Raw genomic sequence first — 14,122 nt, 5'->3', positions numbered from 1 at the left:
TAAATTTAGGGTTGAATGTATTTTTATTGCGACATAATAAAAAAATAAAAATTTGTATAGAATTATAAAAAAAAATGTTAAGAGTGGACAACCCTTAACACTTAGGGGTATGAAAAATAGATGTTAGCCGATTCTCAGACCTACTGAATATGCATGCAAAATTTGGTTAAAATCGGTAAAGCCGTTTCGGAGGAGTACGGAGACAAACATTGTGACACGAGAATTTTATATATTAGATATAGTTGCTACTGGCAACTAGAACTGTTATCTTTATTACTTTATAAAATATTAATTCATCTTAAAAATTGTATTCCATCGACGTATATTGTATTCTATGAAATACTATAATTAATATTAGTATACTTTAACTTATTATTTTTTATTATTTATTCTCTACTTAGTTTCCACAATAAATAATTTAACAGAATCTCAGGTTAAAATTCTAATAATAAAAAATAATTGGCAACACCACATATATATGTCGAATAATTACATTTTACATCATAAATCATTTCATTTTGTATTTGGCTAAGTATCAGAGCGTTATCAAATCGGCTTACGAATTAAATCACACCGATATATTTTTGTATAAAAATCTCGCAAGGTATTCGCATAGAAATACACAGATAAGCACTTCTAATCATGGCTGAGTGAGTATCAATAATTAAACAATATAAGTAATACGTATTTTTAAAAAAAGTAGTTTGCTTTCGGCTAAGAGGTTTGATTTACATAGTCATTATTATTACTCAAGTTAAATGTGTTATAGGACTGTAAAATTGAGATATCATTGTATTTATTGAGCGGTTCCTATTTGTATATTTATATTATTTTATTTGATGATTTTACGGAGGTTATGCCAATAAGAGTGCCCATTTCACTGTATTCAGTCATATATTTTTTTCGAAAGCTGAAAGTAATTTTATATTTATAATGCATGAAGTATTCTTGCAATTATTTACAAAAAAAATGTCATTGAGCAATCCAAATATGAATAGCAAGTTCAAGTCAAGGTTATTTGAAGGTGAACCTACTTAATTGTGAAGTGCTGACTGTTGCTGACGCTACTCATTTTACGCTTATCTGTAAAACATTAAAATGTAACTGTATTACTTTGCGAAATATTATTTAATATGAATCTTTCCAAGTTTTTAATGATGTTATGATTACCTTAACAATTTTGACAATACTTGAAATAAAAAAAAAATATGTTAAACATCGCATAATGGTTGCATATTTTTAGGGGAAAAGCTGACATTGCACTCATTGGTCTGGCCGTGATGGGTCAAAACTTAATTCTGAACATGAATGATAAGGGCTTTGTGGTTTGTGCCTTTAACAGAACAGTTTCGAAGGTTGGTTTATAGTTATATGTTTCTGATGTAGTTAGCCTTTGTTGCGATTTTTTGATACCTTACATAAACTGCTAATTAACAAATTGTTTTATAAAACGTTTTCACTTTTATGAGTTAAATAAACCATGACAAATTAAACATAGTTAAATAATGTTGTAATGTTAAGTATTGTGGCTATAATTTTTTTCTGAAAACATGATAAAAAAATACAATTTTACGCATGAATACATATTATATTTTAATAATTACTTTAGGTGCAAGAATTCTTGGACAATGAGGCTAAAGGGACAAAGGTTATAGGCGCAACATCTTTGGAAGATATGGTGGCAAAACTCAAAAAACCTAGAAAAGTAATGCTGCTGGTTAAAGGTAAAACATTTTATCATCTCTACACTACTTTTCACAAAATATCTATTAATAATACAGGACCATTTTGAAATAGAATTAAAAATGAAGCCACATGCATATCTTTTTCAAAATAACAAGTTCAAAGTTGAATAACAAAACATTATTCTAACCATACATGTAAAATAAAAGAGTGTGAGTTTGGAATAAAATGAGTATCAATAAAAGTAATTTTAATTTTACACATCCTAATGACTCTACCACTACTATATGAGACTTCGTCATAGCAGTTATGTTATACTTTCAGTCAGAAAAATAACTCCCACACTTGTCGTATTCACACTAAACTACAAAACAATCAGAAAAGTTAAATTGGGATTTTTGGTGAAAATATTTGTTATTTAAGTTTTCATTATTCACTCATTCACTTTTGTATGTCATATATTATGACAAAATGACACTGTATAACATTGGTAGGATTTTAATTACAAAGTATTTTAAGTATCATAGTACAGTAAAATATCTTGTGTGTATTAAATATGTATAACTATTTCATTTTACTACTGAAGAGGTGAAAATAGTCTATATATTACATTATAAATACAATTAGTAAGCACATTATTTGTGAATTATTTTACAAGATCGTTATTTTTAAACTATATTTTTTTACAAAATATTACACCTTTGGATTTTGTCAGAATAAAAGTTGTACAGTGTATTTTTCGTTTATAAAAATTTGTCTATATTAAAGCAAGACATGTTCTGTCTGTATGCCAAATTTCATCCAAAAGTAGTCAATGGTTTCTCTTGTTAGTTTTATTAAGCATACAAACATGTTTATAAATTTTCGCATTTGTAATAATAGTAATTATGCTTAAAAACACATTTGACATAAAAATATCATTTTTTAACAATGAACGGTTTTTCAGCTGGTTTTGCTGTGGATGAATTTGTGAAAAAATTGATACCACTCCTAGAGAAAGGCGATATCATCATTGATGGTGGTAATTCACAATACTTGGACACGCAAAAGTGGTGCAAGGAATTGGCACCCACCGGGATTTATTATGTTGGCATGGGTGTAAGTAAGACATTACATTATTTAGACTTTTTAATGTAATGTTGCAAATTCTATAACTTATTCATTTTATTTATGTACTATATTTTTTTTTATTATTTTGCAGGTAAGTGGCGGTGAAATTGGTGCCAGATATGGGCCCTCTCTGATGCCGGGTGGCCACGAAGCTGCATGGCCACATATTAAACCGATATTCCAGGTTTGTTGTTCAATATATCGGCATTTGAATTAATAATATAGCAGTTCAATGCAAATTACCCCTTGCAAGAGATAAGATTATCCAGAGCATGGAGGGGCATTGTGTTGTAAATATGTTATATGTTCTTAGTAATTAAATAAAGTTAGTAAAAAGATGTTATTGACACGAGTGTTTATTTCGGACTAAAGAGAAGTAACTATGGCAAACAAAATACAATTAGTTCTAAAAATAGAACATATAAAAAATAATAAGTCACGACGAAGGTTACAATCTCCAACAGCCGCCCTTAATCGCAGTTGTGACAGAAACAAAACAAATAAAATAATTAAGGTTCTAAACCTAAGTTAACTACACATCGTTTGTGTGCTAGAGGTCCGAGGGCCTTCGTTAGTACATCAGCAGGCATATCGTTACTTTTTATATATTCTAACTTAACAATATTATTAGATACCTTTTCCCTAATAAAGTGAAACCTAGTATCTATATGCTTCGTCCTGCTGTGGTGTACAGGATTTCGAACAAGATTAATGGCACTTTGGCTGTCAGAAGCTAAGTTAACTGAACAAAGTATACCTGTTATCTCGTATATAAACCGACGTAAGTAACACGCTTCCTTCGTGGCAGACGCTAATGCCATATATTCTGACTCGGCCGAACTTAACGCAACAGTAGGTTGCTTCTTGGATTCCCATGATACTGGACCTCCACTTAACTTGTAAACATAACCGGTGTATGACCTTCTGTCGATTGGACAGTTTGCCCAGTCTGCGTCACAAAAACCCTTTAAATGGTTCTTCATTCTTATGACTTGACCATCCGTTCTTCTTGCCATATTATTTTAAACTAATGGAGTATCCACGGTCTTACACTCCTTCATATTAAACTTTTCTAATATAGAAAGAATATAATTCAGAGATCTTTTAATGAAAAATATCTCGACAAATCTTCTCAAAAATTCAAATTCTTGACAGTGTCAAATGTCAAATTAGATTTAAAGAAGACTATTATGTCATCAACAAAATTCCCAATATCATAAGTTCTTTACCATAGAGTTTGGTAGTTTAATTTTGTAAATCCATTTACATGGCATAACTTTTTTTTAGGCTTATCTACTAAATTCCATGTATGGAGTTTCATTAAAGAACTATACTCACCAGCCATATTATGGTGCCACTTATCAGCATCATCGGCATGAGTAGCTTTGTAATATGTCGTAGGTTCATTAGAATCTACCATTGACGTATTGTAAGCTTTATAAAAAATTGTTGGTTTTCTGTCTCTGGAAGAGTATCTGCGCTCAGGGTGCGATTCCTGTTCCAAATTCGCTGTCTCTTTTTCCACACTAGGCATCCTTAAGTCACTGAGAGACTCTCGCTCTTCCAGAGTCACTGACTCTTTGCACTTTCTAGATTTACTGGTAAAGTTGCTTCAGCCGCCGGGCTGATACTCTCATCACAGTCATAGAATTGACAGTCATGATCAAACTCAGAATCAATCTCTTTTTGCTCATCAAATAACAATATAGATTCTGACTGTGCGACAGATTGCTTCTGCTTTAGCGCTGTAAAGCAATTTTCAAAAAAGGTTGCATCTCTGGATATAATAACTTTGCGTGGGTTAGCAGGGTCCCTAAAAATATAAGTGCCTGGATTTTCAGAATAACCGACGAAAATTGCTTCCTGTGCCTTGACATCTAATTTCTTCCTGTGACACGAAGGTATATGGACTAGAGCTCTACAACCAAATACTTTTAGATGGCTAAGATCACCTTTTCGTCCATACCATTTGTCATAAGGAATTTGTCCACCTAAGGCTCGATGAGGAGACCTATTCTTAAGGTAAATGGCAACTTGGAATGCATCTTCCCAGAATGCTTTCGGTAGTGAACTTTCAGCTAGCAACGTTCTTGCCTTTTCTGTAACCGAACGATGGGTGCGTTCCGCTACTCCAACTTGCTGAGGACTATAAGGCGTCGTTGTTTGATGTTCTATACCTTTTGAAGCAAGATAATCAACAAACTCTTTATTCACGAACTCCTTACCTCCATCAGTCCTAATTGCTTTAATTGTTTTATCTAACTGATTTTCAACAAAACATTGAAACACACAAAATATATCTTTGACTTCTGTTTTAGAAGAAATAAAATAAGCAAACACTTTTCGCGTATAATCGTCTACTATTGTCAACATATATCTATTTCCTTGAAAAGAAGTTGTAGACACCGGTCCCATCAAATCCATATGGATCAGTTCCAAGGGGAAGTAGCCCTATTAAACGCTAACCTTTTGAAAGGTTTTCTTGCTTGTTTACCTTCCACGCAAGCGATACAACTAGTTTTATCTACTCCTGTATACTTTATACCTACCTTGTGATTTTTCAGTTGGTTCATGCCTATACGACACAAATGTCCTAACCTCTTATGCCAAATTTGATAACTATCCTGACAGCCAGAGTGCACATCTTGTGTCAAAAATTATCCGCCACATTCTCGGAAACATTTACAGTACCATCTAAAACGTACAGTCCACCACAGGGCGAGGCATGAGCAACAGATTCACCTGTAAAATTAAAAGTATCAGATTTATAAAAGTTACATCCATTTTTATCAAAAACACAAATAAAACCCTTTTCAACAGTTTTATATACAGATAACAAACTAGCTTTCAAATCTGGTATATAAGCAACATCACTAATATTGTTGACCACGTTCTCGGGCGTGTTTATTGAAATATTTCCAATTCCGCAGCACTTAATCTGTTCTCCATTTGCGACAGTATCAGCACCTTGATTCTGTATCGAGATATTCTGAAACCAGTCCCGTCTAGAAGTCATGTGTCTAGTACAACCTGAATCTACATAAATTATGTCCTTTCTTGGGTTTCCAGAAGTATTAAGACTTGTAAATATCGTATCATTGGTATTTACCGCATTGCCTTTCTCCTTCTTGTTTCTCTGTGGACAGTCTGGTCTCTTATGTCCAGGTGTCTTGCACTCATAACAAACTATATTCTTCTTCATTGACTTAGGCTTCTTCTTCGCATGAAAGACAGAGTCTAATGATGTAGCCACATCTTTGGACATTTCATTAAGCAGTTTTGTTTTCACCAACTCTGTAGTCACGTCTACATTGCAATTTTCTAAAGCCATAATGAGAGGTTCATACCTTGGAGTTAGACCTCCCAAAAGTATTGCAGCAATAGACTTGTCCTCTATGACTACATCAATATCCGCAAGATCCTGTGCGGTTGACATAACTGCGTTAATATATAGTTCAATATTTTTGAACTCTGATAGACTCAACCTGTACAGTCTACGCTCCAAAAATAATCTTCGTCCTATTCCCTTATCTTCAAAGGCTTTTTGCAAACAAGTCCATGCCTCAGATGCAGTTTTCGCACATCTTATATGGGTTATCGCTGCACCTTCTACTGATAAGCATATCTTTGCTAATGCCTTTGCGTCTTTGCGTACCTTTGTAGAGGCAGGGGTTGTGTCTCCATCTCGGTATCCACTAATTGTTTCCCATAAATCCTCATGGATAAGGTAATTTCGCATCTTGAACTTCCAAGTCGGATATCCATCTTTTATCCTCAAACATGAAAATGTAAAAGATGAGCTCGACGACGGGGAATTTTTCACACTCGAAACATCTCCAGATTCATGTGACATTTTCAGACTATTACTATTTCCTAGTCACACAAAAAATATATACAACTTTATTTTACCATATAACGTGAAAAAAAAAAAACTAAGAACTAAGCTTTCGTGCTGATAACGTGTTGTAAATATGTTATATGTTCTTAGTAATTAAATAAAGTTAGTAAAAAGATGTTATTGACACGAGTGTTTATTTCGGACTAAAGAGAAGTAACTATGGCAAACAAAATACAATTAGTTCTAAAAATAGAACATATAAAAAATAATAAGTCACGACGAAGGTTACAATCTCCAACACATTGTATTGCATAACTATACAAAAACCGCAAGACATACATGAACATAGAGAATAGTAAAGATTGCTTCACTATGATCATATTTTTACAGGCCATTAGTGCTAAGGCGAATAAAGAGCCGTGCTGTGATTGGGTGGGTGATGATGGCGCTGGTCATTTCGTCAAAATGGTCCACAATGGTATTGAGTATGGAGATATGCAGCTCATTTGCGAAGCTTACCATCTGATGCGAGATGTTGCTGGTAAGTATGATATGTTACATCGTTATTTTGGTGTCAAGGTTTAGTGTGAGAAATTTCTTTAATAATAGGGCGAGTGTCTACTTTTTTTTAATACATTTATCAGAAATGATTTTTTTTAATGAATGAAAAAGATTTTTTTTAAATCAGTGCAATAAAGGTAATAAAGCTTTGAAAGGTATTGGAAGTGGTAGCTGTCAAATAACAGGAATAGCAAACTGTAATGTGACGTCAGCATGCATGAGAACGAGACAGCGCAATGACCCCATCATGCCCCTTATGTTTGTTCAGAACAATATTTCAAATATTAATAATTGGTTTATCTTTCAATCAATTTTGATGCTGATTTAATAGAAGAATTTATTTCGTATTATTTTCTGGTTCAAATTAAATAAAGTACAAAATCAAACACGGCAAACCACCTTACTTGGTTCTGGCCATGTTTATTGATTTTGGCATAACCTAATGCCCTTTGATACTGAAGAGGAAGCTACGCGCGCAACGTCGAGCCATTCATAATTTCATTGTTTCCTTTCGTTATACGAATGTGAGTCACATGTGAAAAGTGGCATGGTTGAGTTTTGAGTGCAATTAATATTGGTATAATGATGCTCATCAGGTTGTCACTAAAGGGCACATGATGAAGCACTATATTATATTGTCAATGAAGGTCTTTTATTTTAATTCGGGATATTGAAAAATCTCACTGATGATGCTTCTTGTACAGAATTTTTTCCTAACATTAAGCTTGTCTCGTCATTCAAAACAATAAAAAAAAAAATGACTGAAATACAACACACCATACTATGATCTGTGGGACACTGCTTTACTGTTTATTATTGTTATTGTAGGATTAAAACAAGAAGAGATGGCGCAAGTGTTTGATAATTGGAACAAAGGAGATCTGGATTCATTCCTCATTGAAATCACCAGAGACATTCTCAAATACAAGGACACTGATGGTCAGTATACACAGAACAATTTAAAAAAACTAGAATTTGTTAATGGTTCCTATTTAATTTAACTATATTGTGCAGGAAATTACCTCTTGCCTAAAATCAAGGATACTGCTGGACAAAAGGGCACCGGGAAATGGACAGGAATCAGTGCTCTGGAATACGGGGTTCCCGTCACTCTAATCGGAGAAGCTGTGTTCGCACGCTGTTTGTCTGCTCTCAAAGGTGAATGAATTATGCTTTATTTTGTGATATATATATGTACACAAGGTGTATATTGGTGTGTATAAATACAATGGTATAACTGTTCATCTGTATAATTTCATAATCATTGTAGAAAAAATATAACATACTTTTCAATATGCTATTTTTCTTGAATAGAAGGCTATGAAAGTGTTTCAATATTAAATTCGATTTAGGTCCACATAATGAGGTAAACTGAAACATGTAAGTTTCAAATACGTTTTATTTGTAATATCGTGCATATACCATAACAATATTAAATAAAATATAACTTTACAGATGAGAGAAGCAAAGCGAGCGCTATACTGCCGGGGCCTTCATACAAATTTTCTGGCAACACAAAGGAATTTTTGGATCATCTGAACAAGGCGCTGTACGCTAGCAAGCTTATATCTTACGCACAAGGATTTATGTTACTTCGTGAAGCCGCCAAGGTGAATGTCTTTCTTGAACTTATGTGCCACTTTCTATAGTAGATCACCTTCACATCATTTTTAAATATCATAACTCATTGTAGAGTTGAGTTGCGCGTATTATAAATTTTATGTGCTAGTATATAGAACAAAATACATATTATATTGAAATAAAAAATAATTACAAATTTCCTTTAGTTTTGTAAAATTGCTGACTCATTCTTTCGCTATATCTATTAATACATACATCAGTATATTATATTATCTATGATAATTTGAAGTATTCATTTGTGTTTTATCATAACTTTCAACTCTGATATATCTGATGTTGTTATGTATTTTTGTAATTACTTTATATTAGGTATATAATTATTATACATTTGTTTTATAGGTGAATAAGTGGAATTTGAACTACGGTAGTGTGGCTTTGATGTGGCGCGGTGGTTGCATCATCAGAAGTGCTTTCCTGGGCAACATCAAGGTAATATATGGATTTTCATTTAGGTAAAATATTATTATGAATTTTATTTTCTAAATCAGTGCATTACCATAATAATTACATAATGCAGTCTTTGGATACACACCTTTATGCATTTTATCCGTAAAGGGATAGGAAGATGAGCAATTATATAAGCCCTATATAACATTTCGCCGTGCGTATTCGATGCCATGATGTAAAAGGGGGCGAGCCTATTTGTACATATTATACATATTGCAGACTTTGAGCTTATTCTGAGTAGAAAAAACCTATTTCACTTTGCTCCACCCCGCAATCTAACCCGAGACCTCGGCACTGCGTCGTGCCGTCATACATCTACGCCACCGCCACGCCTAATCAATAGAATACCATTTTTTTTATAAGTACCCAATTAAACTATTTGAAACTCAAGTCGATTTGGGAAATAATAAACATTTTTAACGAAATTTAACACCATCGATTTTAACACGGACGGGAATTATTGAATTGTATTCTTATCTTGTTAGGTATAATACATAATGTATATACTTAAGTAATATCTCTAATTACAAGTATGTGATGCCATCATGTTTAGTATAAGGTAAGAAAAATATAGCTTAAATAAAGTCATGTTGAAAATTTTCTTATATTTTAAATCAGCTATTCTGTACCGTAATAGTCTGCAGATAATGTTTAAAATCGAAAGCCGCGTTCACCTGTTATAAGTTTTTGTTTTGGCGTGTCATGGACCCCGATAAACTGGTCACATAACCTGGCTTATCGGAGCTCGTGTCAGTCAGTATGCGACTTTTGCTGATGTGAAGTCTCATGCTCGATACGTGATTTGTTTTTTCGTAATCTGCACGCATTATCTGATTGATTTCGGACGGATTTTAAGTAGTATCATTGATATTTTTGAGCGTCATGCTTATATGTATATTTATATTTGCTATAACCGTTACGTGTAAGACGTCATGCCGGTTGTGTACAATATAGGTTCGAGCTGATGTTGTTTCGTTTCCAAAATTACAAAAGTGCATGTACTACGTACGATAAACTTGATAGTAGATAAACTTATTTTTTTTAAGGGACTGGGTTGATAACGCTTAACTAAACATGCCCAGGGTGTGGTGCTGAATTGGCGTTGCACTGTTATAATCAAAACACGCTCAGTCAAGGTGTTAATGATGGGCTCAGAACTGGCACGTACGAGGCGGAACCAATTTTAATACGAAATAGGTTGCTAAAATTAATTAAAAAAAAAAATAATTAAAAAAGATTTAAGTCAAATGCGTAATCAAACGACAGAAAATTAAAATGTTATATGGAATTAAAAATTACCGCAAACATCTTTGAATAAGGCGTATACATTGTGTAATAGACACCAAACTCGTCACGCCGATACAGATTGCGTGGCTTGCTGCTGGCGGCCTCCTATTTTAGTAACTTTCATATCCAGGTAATTTTTATGCGTTTCCCTTTAGCTATTCTCCAGTTCATGAAGAAATTGGCTGTAATTTTCTCAATCTGTCCGATTATACAACGGTAGAAAACAAAATCATGGCAGGATTTTAATATTTGGCGATTGCTCCTTTTCTAGGACGCTTACTCGAAGAACCCTCAGCTAACAAACTTGCTGCTGGATCCTTACTTCAGTGAGCGTATCAGCGCGGCGCAAGGGTCGCTGCGGCAGGTGGTGGCGCAGGCGGCGCTGGTGGGCGTCCCGGCGCCCGCCTTCGCCGCCGCGCTGTCCTTCTATGACGGCTACAGATCCGCCGTACTGCCGGCTAACCTCCTGCAGGTATGGTTTAATGTTGCCTTGGTTACGAGAGTAGGGCCCATCATGATATTAATATTATATATTCTATTACAATTTATGCTTTGCTGCTACTAAACTTTTCGGTTTTGTTGCATATTTATATTACAGTAATATAGTATTAAATAAGAAATATTGTCCACGAAAGTAAGTCAATAGAGGTCATTTTGCACATGGATAATTCATACAAAGTTTAATAGTACTTGATAATATCATGCACAAGTAGTCACAAGATGGAACTTAAAATGTTTTATCGAGAAGTAGCCTCCAGATATGAACGTATCCGGGTGCCTAGATTAAGCATCAGTGGTTTGCGAGTATTTAATTGTACTCTGCCCGAGTCATGGTAGTAACGTTTTGTATAATATGAATAAAATTAAACATTAATTTCAGGCACAACGGGACTATTTCGGCGCCCATACTTATGAGCTGCTAAGCAAGCCCGGCGAATTCATTCACACCAACTGGACTGGCCTCGGAGGTAACGTGTCGGCTTCCACGTACAACAACTAGAAGCGACCGATGCACAGCTCGCACCTCAACTTTGTCCGTTTTACAATGTCCGAGTAGATGTGTGGTATCGCACAAATACTGTTCATGTAAATTAATGTTGGCAACACCTACAAATAGCGGTGGCGCCTAGCCTTTTCACCAGTGACAATGTTCATTTATTATAATGGTATATCATTTAGAATGGCTTTATTGAAATGTGGTTGCAGGGTGTTATGCATTAACTGGCAGTTATTTGCTTGAATATTGTTGAGAGGCTCTTAAAACAGAGCTACAATATGTACATTAAATAAGCTTTCGTAACGATAATGTTTTTGTTGAGGCTGTTGATTTTCCTGTTTTAATTAAGTATGAACATAATGGGCTAGTGAATCAACAAGTTTAAAAAGTATACAATTTTAACTTTTTACTAAGGTTAGCTTTGGTTTAAATTTTAAATTAAGATTATTAAATGATGCATATTAGATTTGTGTGTAAGTTATTATGGTCTACATGGGTCGCACTGGGTATGGTATTCAAGAATAGGTGTACTAATTTTGTAATGTTTTTCGCCTCGCCTAGTACGCGTTATTATAATACTAATAGTCTACATTTCCTAGGGATTTTTCATGTAGTTTGTGAATTGTGACATTCCATGCTGTAAAGGCATTTAAAATTTGTGATAATGTTAATTACTGTGGATGTTGAACATAAATTATTCCAAATTATTTTTATATGTCATACATTGTATGTGTTACACGTTTTACAGTTAGTGTTGTGAAGTTTATACACAGTAATATGTATTTTTGAACTTTTACAAATATATTTTCGTATTTATTTCGTTGTTTATTTTAATAACCTTTGGGAGATATTTAATTTTTGTGTGCTTTATAGCAATATACATGCAAGTTTTTTAAAAGTGCGCGCTAAGTAGTGAAGCAAAGCATTATACGCCGAAATCCTTGGTAAAAGTAGCCATTTAAATTATTTATCTTGCTTTTATATAATTTAAAATCAGAAACTTTTTAAAGGGAGATATTTCATAAATAAATCTGTTAGGAAGCCGTACGGCTAATCCGGTCTATCCAACCGGTCTTCTTTATAACAAAAGAAAGGTATACATATAGAATATATGTAAAAAGGAAAGAATCGGTGTGTTATTTAGGTTTGATTTTAGAAAGAAATGTTTCCTTTCTGGAACATATAAAAAACGTCGGGGAAAAATCAAAACGTAAATTTTACGCCTTGACAAGGATATCAACTTCTACGTGGGGACTGTCTTTCACTACGCTCATTTATGGAGCGACGTAGCCTGCATTACATACGGATCACCTGTATGGGCCGATAGGGCAACTATCGGTGCTGTACGCAGGAAACTGCTCCAGAGTCAATGATTGGCGTTGATATTCTTGTGCAAGACGTATAGAACTGTTAGTACAGAGGCTTTGCCTGTCCTCGCGGGTGTACTCCCTGTCGATTTGGAGGTACAGCGTCGCGTCGCTATGTATTACTCAACCAGAGAGGATATGGATAAAAAGTTTCTTACGTCTCGCGAGCTCTTAAGAATCAATAGACTATCTAAACCGCACACTGATGTACACAATGAGTTATTAAATGAATGGCAATGTAGGTGGGACTCGTCTTCGAAAGAGCGTCATTTATATAAATACTTTCCGTGCGTTCGCGATCGCCTAACTAAAACTTGGTTGGAAATAGATAACTGTGTATCGCAATTACTTACCGGCCATGGTAATTTTAAGGGTAAGCTATTCTCATTTAGGCTGGTTGATTCTCCTGCATGCCCATGCTCTTCACCTGGTTACGAAGTTGAACAGTCTGCTCATCACGTACTTTGGGAGTGTAGTCTCTGGCATAAAGAGTGCAACATCATGTTAAACAGTATGCAAATAACATCTGGAGTTGTATACTACATGGACCATGTAGAGACTTGACGGAATTTCCGTGCTTTCCGGCGTTCTTGCCATGCATATTGTAATCAAATCCAACAGCTCATGTGATAGGACCCTTTGTTTTAATTTTATCTGTGGTGCTTTATAACTAGCGTATCTAGTTGTAAACGTCCCTATCTTTGAGGTTAAAATGCCTCCTTAGATCATGATGTTGTCACTCGCATTGTTATGGAGGGCAGTGGACACTTAATATTTCCAACTCATCCTTATCTTTCTATTTGATTAATTTCGTTGCGGGATAATGACATATTAGTTTTCTCTGAGACTCGCCGAGCTTCACTGCTCGGTGTCATAAAATGCGTGCCACTGTTGATCCTGGCTTACAGGAATTGTTGTAGTGGGTGTGAGGGCGGGAAAATCTCACATAGGTACAAATTCGTTTTCAAGAATTAGAAAGCTATTCGCAAACTTTACTTAGTAGAGTAGGTATTAAGCAATGGTGAGATAGTAAGTCTGTTCCTCAAGGCTTTCGGCATGAGAGCCTTCACTGTGCGTAGGCATAGCTGTAAATAGCTAATACTGAAATACAACTTTACCTCAGTTGCCTCTCAAATAAACAAAGCTGAACGAAGCCAAAGAAAATTAAGACAATGTCGGCTCTGGGTGTTT

General features: G+C 34.6%; 1 protein-coding gene across 1 annotated transcript; it reads left to right on the top strand.

Moving 5' to 3' along the window:
* The first annotated feature begins 488 nt into the window (after positions 1-488).
* LOC115444850 (6-phosphogluconate dehydrogenase, decarboxylating) lies at positions 489-12,380 on the top strand. The gene is made up of 12 exons (XM_030170790.2): positions 489-650; positions 1,244-1,355; positions 1,610-1,724; positions 2,630-2,781; positions 2,885-2,977; positions 7,022-7,172; positions 8,021-8,131; positions 8,207-8,350; positions 8,648-8,802; positions 9,173-9,262; positions 10,839-11,039; positions 11,448-12,380. The coding sequence occupies exons 1-12, from the start codon at positions 643-645 to the stop codon at positions 11,565-11,567; spliced, it is 1,452 nt and encodes a 483-aa protein (XP_030026650.1). The 5' UTR covers positions 489-642; the 3' UTR covers positions 11,568-12,380.
* The last annotated feature ends 1,742 nt before the right edge of the window (positions 12,381-14,122 follow it).

The sequence above is a fragment of the Manduca sexta genome, chromosome 27, assembly GCF_014839805.1.
Source record: "Manduca sexta isolate Smith_Timp_Sample1 chromosome 27, JHU_Msex_v1.0, whole genome shotgun sequence".
Classification (NCBI taxonomy): domain Eukaryota; kingdom Metazoa; phylum Arthropoda; class Insecta; order Lepidoptera; family Sphingidae; genus Manduca; species Manduca sexta.
This window is presented reverse-complemented; position numbering and strand designations above follow the sequence as displayed.